Source organism: Eptesicus fuscus, chromosome 6 (genome assembly GCF_027574615.1).
Source record: "Eptesicus fuscus isolate TK198812 chromosome 6, DD_ASM_mEF_20220401, whole genome shotgun sequence".
NCBI classification, from domain to species: Eukaryota; Metazoa; Chordata; class Mammalia; order Chiroptera; family Vespertilionidae; genus Eptesicus; species Eptesicus fuscus.
Genome location: NC_072478.1, coordinates 106,308,224 through 106,326,742, shown reverse-complemented (window position 1 = coordinate 106,326,742; position 18,519 = coordinate 106,308,224). Strand labels below are relative to the sequence as shown.

General features: G+C 65.2%; 1 protein-coding gene across 4 annotated transcripts in view; it reads right to left on the bottom strand.

The window, feature by feature from the left end:
* The window catches only part of TNRC18 (trinucleotide repeat containing 18), a 76,499-nt gene that overhangs the window by 28,841 nt on the left and 29,139 nt on the right, over nucleotides 1-18,519 (bottom strand). For 2 of the 4 annotated variants that reach the window (XM_054718164.1, XM_054718165.1), the window contains 11 exons: nucleotides 17,508-17,610; nucleotides 17,027-17,232; nucleotides 16,511-16,657; nucleotides 15,874-16,064; nucleotides 14,195-14,627; nucleotides 12,161-13,159; nucleotides 7,455-7,630; nucleotides 6,787-6,923; nucleotides 6,518-6,646; nucleotides 4,508-4,679; nucleotides 2,897-3,257 (listed from right to left, as the gene is read on the bottom strand). In XM_054718164.1, coding sequence (XP_054574139.1) covers nucleotides 2,897-3,257; nucleotides 4,508-4,679; nucleotides 6,518-6,646; nucleotides 6,787-6,923; nucleotides 7,455-7,630; nucleotides 12,161-13,159; nucleotides 14,195-14,627; nucleotides 15,874-16,064; nucleotides 16,511-16,657; nucleotides 17,027-17,232; nucleotides 17,508-17,610 — 3,054 coding nt within the window. The remainder of the gene's footprint in view (nucleotides 1-2,896; nucleotides 3,258-4,507; nucleotides 4,680-6,517; nucleotides 6,647-6,786; nucleotides 6,924-7,454; nucleotides 7,631-12,160; nucleotides 13,160-14,194; nucleotides 14,628-15,873; nucleotides 16,065-16,510; nucleotides 16,658-17,026; nucleotides 17,233-17,507; nucleotides 17,611-18,519) is intronic. The other 2 variants (XM_054718166.1, XM_054718167.1) reach the window with 2 other exon arrangements.

The window sequence follows — 18,519 nt, the reverse complement described above, 5'->3', positions numbered from 1 at the left end:
GGGCGGGAGGGGTGGTGTGTCTGTGGGTGTTCAGCCGGCGCCCCGGTGCTGCAGCAGAGAGGCCCCAGGCCTACTGGCCGTGGAGCGAGCGGCGGTCACCTCTCACCTGGGAGCCGCGGGCACCACGCACGGCAGTCACCTGGGCACACAGCCCTCCCGGGCCCCGGGCGAGAGGAGCCCGCTCTCTCCCCGGCCACGGAGGTCAGCCCGGCCCGCCATCCCACAGGACCGCAGCAGCCCAGGGAGGGGCGGCCCAGGAGGGGAAGGGCTCCGGTACCCCTCCCCTTCCCCTCGCGTGCCAGCTCCCAGGGGTGCGGGGCCGGCGCGGGCACTCAGCCGCGCACACCTCTTCCCGCTGCCGCTCAGCAATGTCACCGAGGTGGCTTGAAACAGGCCAGACACAGGAGTCACACCGAAGGCATTGGCAAACGATGCTCCTACCTGCTTCCTGTCTTCCTACCAGAGAGCCGGCCACCCCCACACTGCTGCTGGCACCCCAGTCTCGGCCTCACCACTGGGCGAGACCAAGATCTCCATCTTTATGAGGAGGACCCCAGGTTTGGGGAGGGAGCTGTCAAGTGGGCATAGCTCTCGCCCCTCCCCCCCCGCCCCCCGCAAACATACCCAGTTTTGACCCGTTTTACATACGGGCTGTGGAGCAAGACTTCCCTGAAGAAAGGGCTCTGCACCGGGGCTGCTGCCCTAACCTGTCAAGTCCACCCGGAGCCCGGCTACAGGACACCAGTGACCACAGCCACACTCGGCTACGCCGGCCACCTGCAAGGCCAAGGGCAGCCGCTCGGGGGGAGGGGAGGTCCTCCGGCGGCTCCTCCGACGTCTACGCCTCCCACTCCCACCGAGACCCAACGCAGGACGGAGACCCAACGCAGGACGGCGGCAACTCCGGGAAGGACAGACGAGGATGAGCCCCGCCAGGCCCTGCCAGGCCCCTGGCCGCAGCTCTGCCTCCTGTGAGCTCCATCCCCAACTGGGTAACCAGGGCCAACCTGGCTTCCCACCAGGCATGCCACCCAACCCTGCGCCCGGAAGTGAAAGGGCAGGAGGGCAGGGCTCTCCCGCCCCTCTCCTGCGGGCGCAGCACAGCTTGCTAGAGCACGCCCCCAGTCCGCGCCTCGCTCTCCTCTACCCAGGCCCGCAGAAGGGCCCAGGCAGAAAGCAGAGGCGCTCTGGCCACAGCCAGCCGCACGCCTGCACCACCTAGCCTGCGATGGCGCGATGCCAGCCCATCTCCCTCACCCCACAGTGAAGGCGTAACCGAGTTAGACTGGCAACTTGAACGTGGCTCGTGCACACGGCTGCTCCGGGGACTCAGCAGCTCAGACAGGCGCCGGGGCTCAGGGGCCAAGCTCCGCACGGGCCTCTAACTGTACCACATCCACGTGGAAGTGGGGGAGGAGGGCTCTTCCGGCAACCAGCCAGGCCCCACCCATCAGCCCCTCCGCTTTGAAAGATCAAAGGAGAAGCAAGCCTCCCCACACCCTCGTCACTCCACAACCAGCCGGGGCGGTCCCGCAGGGCTAAAGGCCGTCCCTCCTTCGGGGCTGAGTCTCTGAGCGCCCGGGCCCGGCTGCGCGGCCGGATCACACCCTCCAACCGAGGGACCCCGCGCGCGCTTGTCCTCAGCACGGACCTGCCTGCCCCCCGAGAACCAGCCCTGAAGACCCACTCGACCGCCGTCACCCCCCCTTCAGCACCCACAGCAGCAGCGCTTCACCTCCTGCGAGGTGCCAGGTCCGCCTTCACCAGCGCGACTCCCTCCCAGCGCACCACAGCCTGCAGGGTCCACTCCAACTGTCCTTTCTTCGCCCCAGAAAACACACTTGATGGTAACACTAAAGGCGCCATTTTGCCCTGGACACTGAAACCCCATCGCCCCACTGACCCAGAAAGAGCCGATCAGAAGCCCAGACGCAGACCCAAGCAGTCACCGGGGAAAAGCCCTCCACCACCCACAGCCCCCACAGGCGCCAGAAGGCCCTCTGGGCTTCCCTGCAGCAGCCACGCCGGGCCCCCACCATCATCCATCCTGGGCATCAGGTCCCCCGCCCGCAAACACCGACACCTGCTCCACGTCACGCCGCGGGGCGGGCGCCACAGGCCGCGGAGAGGCGCCGGGCTGACCCGTGACCCGAGGCCGCCCGGAGCGCCGGTGAATGAGGCTCAGCCCAGGCCCCCAGCGGTGCTCGCGGGCTCGGCCGCCATCTGCACCAAACAGCGACCGGCCTGGGCCTCATCCTGCGCGGCTGGAAGTCCTGGGCCTGATCCCGGCCCGACTCCCCCGCAGCGCGGCCAACCTCGCCGCCTCGGGATCTACCCGCAGGGACACGGCGGCCGCCTAGAAGGCCGTCACACAGACACCGTGAAACGCGGCCGCCCCGCCCCTCGAGCGGCTCCCGCCTGGCGAGCGCCCATCAGGTGTTCTCACCAGCCCGCGGCGGGCCGGATCACACCCTCCAACCGAGGGACCCCGCGGAGACCCAACGCAGGACGGCGGCAACTCCGGGAAGGACAGACGAGGACGGAGAGCCGCCTGCGGGCCGGGGAGGCGGGAGCATCTCTATGGTCCTGAGCGGCCGCTCTAGGCAGCGCAGCCGGAAACTCTGTGGCACAAGGCCTCCGCCCTCACGGCTTTCCGGAAGGCCAGCACCAGCGGGCAGGCGGACTTCCGCTCCCTCCGCCAATCATTGGTGGCCGCCCAATATGGCCGCAGCCACTGCAGGCACTTCCGCTTCAGGGGGACCCACTTCCGGCAGGGGGACCCACTTCCGGCCTGGCGCCCGTGCAGAGGCAGAAAAAAGACCTTGGAGAACCCCAGACAGACAGACAGAGGAGAGACGAGAAGCAGCGGCCTGGAGGCGCGGCATCCGCTACTTACTGTAGGAGTAGCTGCTCACTTCCGAGGCGAACGGGGAGTGGGCCGACTTGGGCTGGCCCCGGGCCTTGAAGCCCACCTCCATCTTCCTGGCTTTGGCGGCCCGTTTGTGTTTACCTTCTCGGGAGGCTTTGAGAGACAGGCCGAGGCCTTTGGCCAGCGCCCTCCTGTCCTTGCCCAGCAGGCTGTCATACGGCGTCAAGTACCTGCCGCAGCCCCCGCCCGGCTTGGACTTCCCCCCACAACCGTCCGAGAACTTGAAGGGGGACTTCAGCTTGTCCTGCTTGGTGAGGGACAGGGCCTTGTCCAGCTTGCTTGCCAACTGCTCCTGGTCGCTGGCCATCTTCTTCTTCTTAATCTTCAGCTGGAGAGGGAAGGGGGAAGTCCTTGGTTAAGACACTGGACCCCAACGGGACAGTGGGTCTCCGTGGACAAGCTCTGACGAACCCGACTCCGGTTCTCCTCTCTGCCTCTGTGGTTTCTGACACACGGCTTCACTCCTCCTAGCCTCGATTCTCCTACTCTGTGAAATGGGGATAGCTGTGGACAGACACCCACAAGGTTGCTCTGAAGAGGAACCGAGGTAAGGCACACGGAGCCCTGAGCACACAGCCAGGGACAAGGATCACTGGCACTGGCATGGCTCCCGGGTGCTGCTGGTGCCTCCTGGGGAAGCACTCGGAGAAGCAGCGCTGCCAACGAGCCGGAGAAGCCAGCTGGATTAGAGGAGGAGGGCAGGAACCAAGATCGAACACCCAGATCGAGCCCGGCTGATCTGCTTATCTCAACCACCTAAAGCAGCTGGCGAAGCGGCCTGCGCTGGCCCATCCAACTCCAGGGGCCGAGGCTGCCAAGAAAACGCTTGGAGCGTGCCCGGGATGCCTGGAGCCGAGATTAGAGATTTCCAAGATTAAGCTCCTGCTTTCCCTCTCATCAGCTGTAGTCGTTTGTGGCTGAAGTGAAATGGGCAGCTTCCAAGCCATTAATGCCCCTCATTTGAATATCTTATCTCGATTTTCTTTAACCAGGTAACATCTCGTAAGGAGAAAAAAGTTGGGACAGCATCATTTAAACAACCAAAGTGCCCTTCACAACCTGAGAGTAGAAGGCAGGTGCTGGCGTACCAACTGCCTCTCTTCCCCACCCCCACGTCCCTGACGCGAGCACTTCCCTCCGAGGGCCACGGAACCAAACAGCCCTCCCAGGGCTTTGCAGGAGGGTGACAAGGTGCTGAGGATGGAGAGGTGTGGGCTCTGAGGGGATGGTTTCAATGCTCTGCAGAAAGAAGGAAAATCAAGGAGCTGGCTCTCCACCCATTACGTCTGCGGAGTTCACCGAGGAAATTACAACGGCATCAAGCCCTTGTTTCTTCGATACGGGATGGTGAAGCCGCTCATTAAACAATTACACCGTTAAACAGAGTAATTGCGCTATCTGGTTAAAAACTCAGGCTGCGAGCTTCAAGTCTCCGCTCTGCCCGAGGCTGTGATGCTTTGGTAAGTCTCCGGGCCATCATTTTCTCTGGACTAGGAGGCAGGTTGGAGACAAGAAGGCAACCACTTCTCCAGTTTCTCTGCAGCACGGGGCTGCCTGCGGTGGGGGCGGGTTCCTCACCTGACTCATGAAGTCCGAAGGCGCTTCGTGCTCGTCCCAAGGCTGGCTCCTCCCCCTCGCTTTCCCGGTTCCCACGAGGGCATCGTGTTCCTCCTCAGGCCCCTTGTGCCTCTTCCTCACGCCCGCTCCCAGCTCGTAGGCATCCGAAGTCAGCAGGGGCTTGCTGCTCAGCCTGCAACCAGAGGCACCGTTGGTCAGCACCCGGTCGGGCAGCACTCAGGGCTGGGGTCCGCCCTCGTGGCCCTGAGGGTGGGCTCTGGATGGTGAAGCACAGACAGTGATGACACAGGACCCAGTCTGGGGAGACGGATCCTGTGGAGCCATGGGGCTGGGATTCTGGGATATTTGTGAATGGGAAAGAAGAAAAACGCCAACGCAGTCCCCTCTGCTGGCCTTTCTCCCATGTCCCTCACACACGCTCACACACACAGCTCTGCGTGGTCAGACGCCTCTTTAACCAACATGTGCCAAGAGCAAGGATCAGAAATGCCCAGGAATTCCGCCAGCAGGGGAGGGCAACCAAAATCAAGAGCTTATATGAAGGAAGCCCCTGGCCGGGCTCCGTACCCTTGGGAGTATGCGCAGTCGGGACGTGTCCTGTTAAGGACTTCTCTCTGCTGCTCTAAGCTAAACCCTCACAAGGAATAACAGTAAGAGCAGCTAACTTTTTCGTGGTGCCTGCTCTGTCTCCTCCCGTGTTAGTGCTTTGTATTTTAGCCACAGGACAAGGCTTTATTCTGTGTGCTATTTTGTTGTTTATCCTCTCTGGGGATTTTCCCATTGGTTTTTAGGGAGAGTGGAAGAGAGAGGGAAAGACAGAAACATGAATGTGAGAGAAACACATCCATTGGTTGCCTCCTGCACAAGCTCCGACCAGAGACGGGGCCGGGGAGGAGCCTGCAACCAAGATACGTGCCCTTGACCGGAATCGAACTCAGGACCCTTCGGTCCGCAGTCTGACACCCTATCCACTAAGCCACACTGGCCGAGCGATGTACTATTTTTTATAGATGAGTCTGAGGCTTGAAAAAGCCAACACCTGGCCAAGGTCACAGCGAGGGTGGGAGCTGGGGCTCAGCAGCAGGAAGCGCAACCCCCCAGGGTCCATGCTCCTACCCCGAGGGGTGCAGGCTGCCGGCCGCCCACTCTCCTCCCCAGGAGCTGCTCTCCCTCCGGCATGGCTGGTGGGCGTTTCTCCCCCCCCATCCTCCTCAGTGAAGCACATCCAGGAAAGCTCCGTGCAATCCTGGGGCCTCGGGGCTGCCCTCTCCCGAGGAGACCTGTGGCAGACCCCGACTCTCCGGTGCCTCCCTCAGGCCAAGCACCAGGCCACCTAGCGTCGCCTGCACTGAAGTCGGGGGCTGAGGCGCACGCCACGCCTTCCTGAATGGGCCTCCTTCAGCTCCTGCTGCTCGGCACCAGGGAGGCCACAGCATCCTTCCTGCCCCCACCCGGCCGGCAGGAAAGGCTCTCAGTCTGGCCCGCCTTCAAGACGCCCCCGAGGGGCCACACAGAACCTCCACTGCCACTCAAGGAGCTTGTGCCCAGAGCACACGAAGGTGGTGGCCGCGGGTCCAGCCAGGGGGGCGGGAATGACACTGCCCGGCACGAAGAGAACCAGAGAACCGAGTGACCCACAAGCTGGAGGCCTCCCCCGGACTGGGCTTGGCGGGCCCGCCACGAGGGGCAGAAGAGCGGGAGTTGGTCGCGAGCCACGGAGGAAGCAGGCGTGGCAGGACGAAGTGGGAAACATCTGGGCGACGGCCGGGCACCGCTCGCTGGGGCCACCTGCCCGCTGCTAAGCAGGGGGGCCGCGCCTGGCCGGGTGAGTCTGCCTGTCGATCCGCCACGCCCCTGGCTCACCCTCTGCTCCCTGAGAGCTAGCAAACCCGGGGGCCAGAGCCCAAGGGACTCGAGGTCCCAGCGCCCTGACGCAGGCCCTGCGCGGGCCCGCGCGCCCCCCCTCCGAGCTCTGTGCCAGTCCCCGACCCACCGAGGGGCCAGCCTTACTTTCCGCTACTGTTGCGGCTCTTCCCTCTCTTGCGAGGGGGCGACAGGGCGCTCAGGGCGTGGGTCCGTTTCCGTGGCCTGCCAGGGCCTCTGCGTGCCAAGCTTCTATGGGGTTCCTCGAGCCTGTCCCTTAAAGAGAATCACACGCTTGGCTAGACGATGCGCCCACGTCACTCGGGTCCACACACACCTCGGCCGGCCTACACAGCGGACCTACTGAGCGCCACGCTAGGGCCCCGGGGCGGGGGCGGGGGCGGGGGCGCACTCACTCGGACTCCCGGCGCCGCTGCAGCTTCACCAGCTCCCGCTGCTTCTCCTTGTACTGCCGCTGCACCTCGGCCAGCCGCATCCGGAAGTCCAGCTCCATGGCGTCCATGTGCTCCAGGGAGGACTTCATGGCGAACATCTGGGGGGAGAGGGGGGGTGAGGACGCCAACCCGCTGGCTCCCGCCGCCTCATCAGGCGCCTGCTCAGACCAGGGGGGCGGCGAGGCTTCATGGCCAAGACCAGGCGCCCAGCTCAGATCCCACCTCTGCCGCCTTCTAACCGCGGCCTTGGGCAAAACAGACACCTCATCTGCACGACAGGGACCGAAAAACCAGCTTTGGCGGCTGCGTCAAGGCCAACTGACCCGTAACAACAGCTCAGGCAGCGCGGCCACCGCAGCACCCGCCACAGGTGGAGGCTCAGAGACCGAAGCCACTGCCCAAGGCCCCCAGGGAGCCAGGGCACAGCCAGGCCTACTCTTCCCGTCCGTCAGGCTGCCGCCATGGGACACGCCCGACGGGTAAACCGAGGCCCAGAAATGAGCAACAGCTTGCCCAGGACCAGCCCTTCCAGCTCCAGAGCCAGCCATGCCCAAGGTCGTCTCCGGGGGGACCCGTCTCAGCCCCCCCGCACAGGCCCCGGGCAGGAAACGGGGCCCAGAACACCTCACCCGCTCCTCCTTCTTCTGCATCCAGCTGTACTTCTTGTTGGGGTTCAGCTCCCGCGGGAGCCGCAGGCTCTTGAGCGGGTCCACGAAGGGGCTGTCCAGCACCTCCTTGAGCATGTGGCTGCTGGCCGCCAGCAGGCTCTCCAGCGAGGGCCGCGCCGCCAGGCCCCGCTCCGCACCTGCGACAGAGGCCGGTGAGCCGCCGCCTCGCTGTGCGCCCCGGGACAGGACTGTGGGCGCTGCAGCCCAGCCCCCTCGAACGCCCCCAGGGAGGAGGAGGCCCCATGGACCACTATCAGACTGCTAAGTGAGCAGAGTTCTGATTTAACTGACGTTTCCTCTGGTACGTAACACGTGATCACTTCTGTGACTGTCCCATGTGTACGGTTCCACGAAGCCGACGTGAATAACCACGCTGCCAGACCCGGCTCCTCACCCGGGGCCACCGCCCCTTCCCACGAGGGACCAGCCCTGTCACTGCCCGCTGAGCCCCTGGCTGGCTCCTCTCTCTCCTGATGGAAACTGAGGCCGCCGAGCAGTGAACCCATCAGCCCCCGTGGGGGGTGTCACAGGGAACCCGAGGCCCGCCCGGAGGTGATGCCCATGAAACACCCTTCAAGGCCTCACAGGACCCTCGGCTGCTGGGTCAGGCTGCTCCGGGCAGAGGAGGGGCCCAAGGGGGGCTTGTCACCCCCTTCCTGGCCAATGAGCCAGTCTTGCTGGGGCTCTCAGGACCGACACCCCAGCGCAGCCTGATGACCAGCTGCTACGGTGACTTGTGTCCCCCCAAAATCACACGTTGAAGTCTGAACCCCAGCACCTTAGAATGTGACCTTATTTGGAGATTGGTCAAGGTAAAGTGAAGTCTGGGGTGGCCCTCACCAATGTGACTACGTCCTCAGAAGAGGAGATGAGGCCACGGACACACAGGATGGCCAAGTGAGGACACGGAGAGCATGTCCGTCTACACGCAAGGAGCGAGGCCTCGGAGGAACCCGCCTGCCCACACCTGGCTCTCGGACCCCAGCCTCCCGGACCGTGAGACACCAGCCTGCTGGTTTCCCTAAGGGGGGCGACCGGGGCCAGAACGCTGACGGGTGCCGGCACCCCACGGGCCAGGGCAGGCACGGGCTGAGGCCGGCAGGCGGGAGGAGGGATGGTCACTCGGTGTGGGCAGCCACTGGGAGGCCTGGTGGCTCCAGGAGCGCCCCCTGCTCACCCACCGGCCCCACCGCCCAGCTCTGAAGGGAAACCCGCGGGGACTGGCGCTCAGTTCCTTCAGCCACTGAGGGAAGCGAGGGCCACCAGCCCCAGCTCCGCCGCGGCCCCAACTCCGCCGCAGCCCCAAACTCCGCCGCGGCCCCCCGCTCCGCCGCAGCCCCTCAGCGCTGCAGGGCACCTCAGAGGCCCGAGTCCAAACCACCTGCTGCTCTCCCGCCCAAACTGCACACCCCTGCCCCCCCGCAGCTTCCCCAGCTCAGAAACAGGCCAGACCCGTGGGTCCCTCCACAAGCCCGTCCCGTCTGCCCGTCCCGCAGTCAGCAGAGGCGGCTGGCCCCGCCGGAACTTCCTTCCCCAGAGCCCTCCGCTCCGCACCTCCCGCCACCCCTCCTGGCCTGGACCCAGGGCCTCGCCTGGGCCTCCACGCAGCCCCACAGCCACCCTACGTACATCTGATCCTGTGGCTCCAGCTCAGAACCGCCCTCCGATGACTCTCCATTCAAAGGGAAAGCCCCCCGAGACTGCCCCCCCCCCTGGCCTCCTCGCCACCATGCCCCCTCCCAGGCCACTGCAGCCCCAGCCTCCCTGCTCTCGCTCCGACGCGCCAGACGCCGTCCCCTCGGCCTCTGCACCGGCCTCCCTGTGGCCTGAATGGTTTTCCCCAGAAGAGCCTCCGCCCTCGCCTTGCTCAGGCCCCGTATCGGGAGGGGCCTCCCTGGCCATCCCCGAGGAGCCCCCTTCCACCTCCGCTGTCTCCACCCCAGTGGGTGCACCCCGCCTGCCCCCACAGCAGTGCTGGGCCTCAGCACGCCGTGCCACCAACACGGCGGACGCATGACAAGCATCTGCCGAACGAGGGCACGCAGGGTCCCAGACAGGAAGTGAGGCGGGAGTGCGAGAGGGACCAGGGCGAGGGGTGGCCCCCACACTGCGGGCCCTCCTCAGCCCCCTCGGCGGTCCCCCCTGAAGACCCACCACCAGTTGGTAGAATTTAGAGGGTTTTCAATTTCCTCTGGAAAAAAACACACCTTTACACCAAACCATTTAAACAAAAGGCAGCAATGAGCTTCAGAAAAAACAAAGCATGCATCTGAGGGGGACAGGGCGCTGAGGGGGCCGCTGGACAGCCACCCCACCCCGGGAGCAGGACCCCAGGAACCCCCGCGGGCCGGCACAGGTCTTTCTGCAAGGGCAAACGTCACGTCGCTCCCAACAGCCGGAAGGAACAGGCAAGGAAAGGCGGAGGCAGACGCCCGACCAGCGAGGACGGGTCGTGGGCGGCCGGGCCTCCGAGGGGCGGAAAACTGAGAAGTCCCTAAGAAACATTTAGAAAACATAAACGTTGCCCTGGCCGGTGTGCTCAGTGGTTAGAGCATCAAACTGTACACCAAAGGGTCTCTGGTTCGATTCCCGATCAAGGGCCTGTCCCTGGGTTGCAGCGCATGCGGGAGGCAGCCAGACGATGCTTCTCTCACATCCATGTCTCTCTCTCCCTCTCCCCCTCCCTCCCCCCCTCTCTGAAAAACAATGGAAAAAATAACCTCAGGTGAGGACTAACAAAAAAAAATTAATAAAATAAAAAACACAAATGTCTTAAATAAAAGACATTTACAACGTTTTTAAAAAATCCGAAAAGTGGTTAGTAAAGACACTACACTGAGTGGGAACTGAACACTGTTGACGGAACGGTCCCCATTTTATTTTATTTTATTTTATTTTATTATTATTTTTTTTAATATATATTTTATTGATTTATTACAGTGAGGAAGAGAGAGGGAATAGAGAGTTAGAAACATCGATGAGAGAGAAACATCCACCAGCTGCCTCCTGCACACCCCCTACTGGGGACGTGCCCGCAACCAAGGTACATGCCCTTAGACCGGAATCGAACCTGGGACCTTTCAGTCCGCAGGCCGACGCTCTATCCACTGAGCCAAACTGGTTTCGGCCGGTCCCCATTTTAGAAATGTGAGTAGAAGCGGCGCTAGAGGAAACCCGCCCGGGCGCCGCTCTGCTATTATTACCCCGTGGCAGCTGTCGCCTGCGCCCCTCTGCCGCGCTGGGCTGAGCGTGGGGCGGCGAGGCGGCGTCTGACCCACAGCCCTCTTCCCAGTTCTTGGAGCGCCCCGATGTTCTATGTTGCACCTCATTTCTGTGCCCAGCCCTTTTGCTGCGGGCACCCCCGCTTCCGTCGGAGGCCCACCTTCTCCCACACCCCAGAGGTGACACTCCATCAAGGGTGGAGCATGATCAGACCCAGTCCTTCCTAGCCCCTGGGCCAGTGGTTGGCAAACTGCGGCTCTCGAGCCACATGCGGCTCTTTGGCCCCTTGAGTGTGGCTCTTCCACAAAATACCACGTGCGGGCACGCACGTACAGTGCGATTGAAACTTCATGGCCCACGCGCAGGAGTCGGTTTTCGGCCTGGGCGAGTCTATTTTGAAGAAGTGGTGTTAGAAGAAGTTTAAGTTTAAAAAATTTGGCTCTCAAAGGAAATGTCAATCGTTGTCCTGTTGGTATTTGGCTCTGTTGACTAATGAGTTTGCCGACCACTGCCCTGAGCCCCAAGGGTGCACTCCTGCAAAAAGCGTGAATCCCAGAGCCAACGGATGGTGGCCCCTTGGCCAGAGCTGCCAGGAAAGAAGTGCCTCTTCTGGAGGCTGCTGAGCTGAGCTGAGCGGCCCATGGGCCTGGAATGGATATCGGGACGCCCCGCCCCATGAGAACAGTGGGCCTGCCTTGAATGAGGCCAACAGAGAGGAACGTGGAGCAAGGGGCGAGAGGGATGGGGAGAAGGTGGGTAGGAAAAGAAGCTCCTGATAACGTGGCTTGAGCACCTGGATCCAGCCATACCTGAAGCTATTTATCTAATCGCTGCTGTCCCTCGGGTACACGAGCCAATAAATGTCCTGCCTTTTTCTAAGCCAGTGAGAATGAATTCCTGCCCCTTGCAACAAAGGATCTTCCTAATACAAAACTCACACCGACAGAACAAGAGAAATGTCACCACTGAGAAACCCACAGATGGGCTGGACATGAACCCACAACCTACTGACCTGTACCCTTGGAAACAGTCAAGATGATAAGTTTTATGTGTATTTTACCAAAAAGTTTCAGTGAATACGAATAAGCCATATCCTGGGTGTTTTTAAAACGTTACAATCTTTTTCTTTTTCTTTTTAAATCCTCACCCGAGGACATTTTTCCACTGATTTTTAGAGAGAGAGTGGGAGAGGGAAACAGAGAGAAACATCGATGCTGCCTCCTGCACGCTCCCGACCAGGACCTGGGCCAGGGAGGAGCCTGCAACCGAGCTACGTGCCTTAGACAGGAATCGGACCCTTCAGTCCGCAGGCCAACGCTCTACCCCGAGCAAAACCAGCTAAACTGTTTGAATCTTGTAAAATTACACACACACACACACACACTTACACACACATACACACACACACAACACACACCAGCCACGCCCAGCCCCCGCCAGCTCACCGGCCCCGTCCTGGCTCCGCTTCTCCAGCTCCAGCTCGGCGATCTCGCTCAGCAGGGTGATGCCGTGCAGGAAGCTCTGCTCCAGCGCCAGGCTCTGCGCCGCCTCCAGCTGCTCCAGGGCCTGGGCTCCGGCGCCCGGGGAGGGCAGAGGCCGGGCCTGGGGCAGCTCTGCGGCCGCCGCCAGGGCGTTCATGCCGGCCAGCGGGTCGTCCAGGCCGGGCAGGAAGCGGTCGGAGCCCTCCTCTTCCAGGAAGCAGGCACTGCCGGGCTCGGGCGCGGCCTCCTGGGCCTCCAGACCCAGACGCTGTCCCTCCCCGGGGGGCACGTCACAGTCGCCCAATTCCAGGCCGGGCCGGGGCTCGCTCGGCGCTGCCTGGGCCAGATCTTCCTCGGGCACTGCCTCCGCCACGGCCACGGCCACAGGCACGGCCACGGGCACCTCCACGGGCTCCTCCTTAGCCTCAACCAGCGTCTCTGGGGTCAGCCGGCCCCCCAAGTCCGGGACAGCCGTGCAGGATGCTGTCCGACCCGGCGAGTCCACGGGCGCGTCGGCCCCCTCGGCGAAGTCCAGGCACCCGGAGGGCTCCGCACCCCCCTGCCCACTGGCGCCCAGCGCCTGAGCGTCCAGCAGGCCACCCCCGCAGCCACCCTCGGGGCTCGGGGTCGCCATGGCTTCCTCGGGGCGCAGCGCCAGCGGCGACTCCAGGGAGGGCAGCTCCGCGGGGCCTTCGTCCACGTCCTCCACCTCCGCCTTCACCTCCCGCTCCGCCAGCGGCTCCGCGTCGGGGCCCTCCCGCAGGGGCTCTGGGATCTCGGAGGGGGACAGGCGGATGGGCTTGTCTTCGGGCGAGAGCGCCAGGCGCTCAGGCCCATCGGCCGGGAGGGGCACGTCGGGGGCCAGGCCGTCGGCGTCGGCGGCCGCCGTGGGCTGCAGCAGGAACGGGTAGGGCCTCCCGTAGTGCGGTGGCAGGGCTGGGAACGGGTACCGGGGCGGGATATCTGCAAGGACACGGCGGTCAGCGGGCCTTCCCTGTGCCCTCACCAACACCCACCCCCCAGCCAGGACAGGCCACACCCCCCTCTGCTCGCCAGGATCTCACCCCGGGGGCATCAGCCACCATCCTGGCCCCAGGGGTCCTCAGACCCCGAGGCAGAACCCACAGGCAGCACTTTCTCCAGCCCCTCCCCCAGCACCCAGGGCCAGGCTGGTTGGGAGCAAATGCCTAGTAAGACCCCAAACAGTCCCACCAGCCTGTGCGTCTCGGGCCTCCAGTCCACAGGGACCGCCCGCCCCACCCCGTTAGAGCGGAGCTGGGCACCCAAGTTGTTAAAAAACTGTAATACACTGCCCCCCCCCGCCCCTTTACTCTGAACTCCTGCCCTCGAGTGAAATCTCCCCGAGAGCAGGCTGGTGGGAGCGACTCTGCCCCGCACACCCAGGCCCCGCCGAGCCGGGCGAGTGGCAGGAGCTTAAGAGTAACCCGGGGGGGGGGGGGGGGGGGCAGGTGCACAGAGCAGCCGGGGCCGGGCACGTGCTCAGGGCTGAACGTCAGCGTGGCACCGAGGCTCCTCAGAGAGGGGCAGCCACTTGCCCAACATCACACAGCGTCCTGGTGGCAGAATCTGAATTAAACTCAAGTGGTCCCGTGCACAAGCCCACTCTTAGCCCCAGGGAGGAGGAACGTATGCCTGAGGCCCCACGCAGGCCACCTGCTGCATGCCCCCTCTGACACGGGACGGGGAAGTCCCCAGAGCCGGATGGGAGTCCCCGTGCTGCTATCGGCATGACTGCCACGTGGCAGGCCCGGTGCTGACTGCCCCAGGGTCTCAGCGTGCGTTCTGCCATCACGCCCATCTCCCTGGCACCACCGGGGGGGAGGGGGGGGGGCGGGGGGGCAGTCTGTCGGGTGCCTGGGTCCACTCCCGGGTGCACGCAGGTCTCAGCAGAGCAGTGACGGGAGGTGTCAACGAAAGACTCGGACGGGCGGGAGACGTTTCGCGGGCAGGGCACAGCCCGGGCCCCGCGGCGCCCACCTGAGAACAAGGCCTGGAAGGGGCTGGCGGCGTCCTTCTCCAGCTCCAGGTCCTTCTTCTCCACCACGTTCTCCGGCGCCTCCTCCTTGCGGGCGATGCCCGGCGTGGGCGGCGGGGAGGCGGGCGGCGGGCTGCTGGGGTGGGAGCTCGGCGTGGCGGGGTAGGCGTAGGTGGGCGGTGGCTTGGTCACGTCCTCCAGCTTCTGGATGACTTTGGCCTTCAGGGCAGCCACAGGGGAAGCGCGGGGAGACGGCGGGGGGCTCATGGCCTTGCCGTAGGTGCCCGCAGGGCCCGTGGGCAGGCCAGGGGGCTTCCGAGGCAGCAGCCCAGGGCCCGCGGCGGCCAGGCTGGCCTTCCCCGCGGCCTCCAGGCTCCGCTTGCTGACCTTCTCCTCCATCTCCGCCCGGTGCTCCTGGGCCTTCAGCCGCTCCTGCTGGGAGGGGCCACAGGCAGGGTCAGCATCGCAGGGCCATGGCCGGTCCCCAGGGCCCCCAGCCCCCGGAGAGCCTCAGGCGGGGTCCAGGGTGCGGGCCGCCCACCCCGCCCCCAGCCCGAGGCGGACATTCCGCCGCAGAGCGCATGGAACAAGCACAGTATTCCTTCCAGAACCCAGCAGACAAAGCTGGGGGCCTCCCGCCCAGACCCGGGCCCCGCCGGGCCCCTCAGTGAGGCCCAGGGGAGCCCGGGCAGGGGAGGCTCCCGAAGACGAAGGAGCGCCCGGCAGCTGCCGGCACGGAGAGCTCACCGCCTGCGAGGCTCCTGCCTCCTCGCCGCCCCCCACCCCAGGCGGGCCGGGGAGCCCTCCCCCGTCTCTGATGACTTCCGAGGAAACGGGGGTGGGGGGTAATCTGGCTCAAGGGCAGCCAGTGCCCACGAGGCCGGGCCGTCCACACACACACACACACACACACACACACACACACACACACACACACGGGGGAGAGACGCTCCAAGCGCCAGCCCGCGCGTCACTCGGCCTCACTGAGCAACCACGTGACACGGGAGCCGGGCAGCTCCCTTCCCAGAGGGAACTGGAAGCCCAGAGAGGGGAAGCCACGTGTCCGAGGGCACAGCCAGGTGTGAGAGTGAGGTTCACACCCACGTGCCACCCCTGCCCACCCCTCCTGAGTGGCCGCTGCACGAGGAGGAGGGACAAGGCCGGGCAGAGGACACCCGTCCCAGACTGCCTGCAAGGAGGCGGGGGCTTGGGGAGCCCATCTTACGGGACTAGGCAACGTGGATGTCAGAGGCCACCCCAGCCCAGGGAGAGCCCAGGGCCATCACGGGGACCGCCAGCAGGGCACGGGGACACGCAGGAGCCCACTGGGATATCCCTTCACGGTCCCACCCGAACTCCCCAGTTCACAAGGCCACCGCGCCTGCCATTGCTTCCCGCACCCCAGCCCTGCCAAGCTCTGCCCACCTCTGGGCCTTGCTCACACTACGGTGCCCTCTGCCCAGGGGATCCTCCACCATTTACTCCTTTAGGCCTCTGGGTAAATGTCACCTCTTCCAGGAGGCCCTCCCTGACCACCAGCCTCTCGTTTTTTCTCTCCCCCCACGGTACGGTCCATAACTGTTAGGAGTTTCTGCCAGTTGACCTCTGTGGCCCACCATCCATAGCGGGAGGGGTCCTCCCTGCCCCCACAGAGCCCTGTGACAGCCCCACCCCCACTCACCACCAGCTGGGCGCTCCTCTGCAGCTCCAGAGCCTGGGCCGCCTGCTGCTGCAGGTACAGGAGCTCCTGCTGCCGCAGGAAGTGCTGCTGGGAGAAGAGCTGCAGCTGCTGGGCGTGGTGCAGGGAGCTGCGGCCCGGAGGGTACAGGGCGGGCCAGAGGGGCGGCACTGCGGCCCGCTCCATCAGCTCCGCTGCGGGCGAGACACACGGTGAGGCCGCACCAACCTGGCACCCGCCGCCCCGTTCAGAGGGGAAGCCGAGCCACAGAGGGGCCCTCACCGGGGCCCTGTCCACCCTGCCTAGGACGTCCCTGCAGCCTCATGCTGGAGCGCGCCCTCATGGGCCCTCCTCCCCCCACTACACCCAGGGGCTGCGAAGTGGGTGCTGAGGGAGGGGGCGCGGAGGTGGGGGTGTCCATGCCCGACCAGTGGCCCTGCTTTGGTGCTCCACGTGGGTTCTGGGTGGGATCCCAGTGGAGCTTACCCCAGGACCCCGTGATTTTATCACACGTGGGCACCCCGTCGGAAGGTCCTCTCTGAGCCCGTCTGCCTGCATCTGCTCTGCTGGGTGCCCCCTCCCCCCCGCAGGAGGCCCTGGCACTCAGGACGGCCCCCCTCGGGGTGAGGCCACCACTTACCCAGGTGAGGCAGGTGATCGCTGGGGACCACCACCAGCTGGCCTGACTGGGGGTCCCTGACGAACTGGTAGGCTGAGGGCAGGGAGCCCCCCAGGCCGGGCGGGAAGGCGGGCGCCATGCCCTGGTGCAGAGATGGGGGGGCCAAGCCTAGGAGAGACCCAGGCCCAAGTCAGTGCTGGGGACCCCAGCCCAGCCCTTCCCTGCCCGCTCCCCCGGCCTCCGTGCAGGAAAGCTGAGGGGCGAGGGCTGGCTGGACGCCCACAGCTGCCCACCCCTGGGCACCACCCCAACAGGCTCACGGCAGAGAAACCCCCCGAGACGGCGGCGTCATAATTACCCTCGTGGACAAACGAGGGAGTGAAGTGGGAGGAGAGGAGGCGGCCCCAGAGAAGGCGGCAGCCAGCTGAGCTGGCCTGGCTCCCCTCCCCCACCGACACCCCCTCCCCCACACCCGCTCCAGCAGATCCCCCACCGCCCTCCCCTCCCACCAGGGCAGGGAGAAAGGACCCCACTCACCATAGGGGTGTCCAGCCAACCACATGGACGTGCTGCCTGAACGGGGCAGCCAGGGGTGCGTGGCCAGGTGGGCCGCGGGGTCGGCGGACCAGCGACCTGAGCCTGCCAGCGCTGGGCCCCCGGTCACCATGAGGTTGGGGTTCAGGCCGTTGGCAGCACAGCCGGTGGGGTGCAGCCGGGCCAGGTCGGCCAGCTCCTTGCTTTCTCTGGAAGGAACAGGCATGGGCGCTCGCCGGACGGCCCGGGACATCGTCCCACGCGAGCCGCGGGCACCCGGCCGCCGCGAGGACGACAGGCACCCGGACTACAGAGCCGGCGCTCAGCTCGGAGAGCCGGGCTGTGGGGTCCGGGGGGCCCCCTGGCCCGGGGTCAGGGTCCTGGGCCAGGGCAGCTCCCACACGCAGCGCTGTGGCACCCGAGGCCAAGGAGCCAGGTCCAATTAGGGTCCCCAGTCACCCCCACGGCGGGCGGAGGCCCTCACCTCAGCAGCTTCTCCTGGTCCCGGTCCAGCCGCGCCCCCAGCAGCCGCTCCTCGCGGTGCCGGGCCCGCTCGTCCCCGCAGTCCTCATCGGCCCGACCGTGCCCTGCGGGGGGCGGGCAGGCGTGAGCCCCAGGCCAAGTCCTCCACATCCGAGCAGCTCGTGCCCCCTGGAAGGCCTGCCCTCCGAGCATCTGCCCCCCAAAGCCCGCCAGGCGCCCCTCCACCTTCCCGCCCGGAGCCTCTCTAACGCGCACAGGTAGCCGCACCCCCTAGTAACACCTCATTACACCCAGCACACGCCCAGCCAGTGCTGCTCGCTGGTTAGAGCACCCGCCTGCTCACTGAAGGGTCTCGGCCAAGGGCACATACCTGGGTTGCAGGTTCGACACCTGGCCCCGGTGGGGACTCACGTGGGAGGCAACCAAGCGGTGTGTCTCCCTCACGTCAGTGTCTCTCTCTCTCTCCTCCCCTTCCCTCCTTCCTTCCTATTCTCTCTACAAGTCAATGGAAAAAACATCCTCAAATGGAAACTCAAAAAAAGAAACTAGCTCTACTTACTACTTCAACGTCAGCAAGGCAGGCTGGGGGGGGGGGGGGGGGGGCGCAGGGCGGTCAAGGGAGAGGGACCCACAGCCCGAAACAGTGGCTGCGGGGCAGGAGCACAGCCAGACCCAAGCGGGCCGCCAGCGCCACTCGGAGGCCCGCCCGGCCCGGCAGACACGGCTCCTCGGTCAGCAATCGGACAGAAGAGCAAAGCCCGGGAACTGGGTCCCTGAGGGCGTGGAGCTGTGGGAGCCGCTACCAGCTCCCGTCCCGCCGGGGCGCCCACAGGTGCCCCCACCTGAGGCGGGTTCAGCTTCACCTTCCGTGAGGTCCCTGACCCCCCAGCGCAGAGAAGGTGGGTCCCCAAGTCCAGCCTGGCCCATGCGGAGAGGAGTAGGGGGTAGGAGCCCGAGGGCCCCCACTGTCGCCCCCTCCCGCCTGCACCCCCCCCCCCCCCGCCATCTCCTGC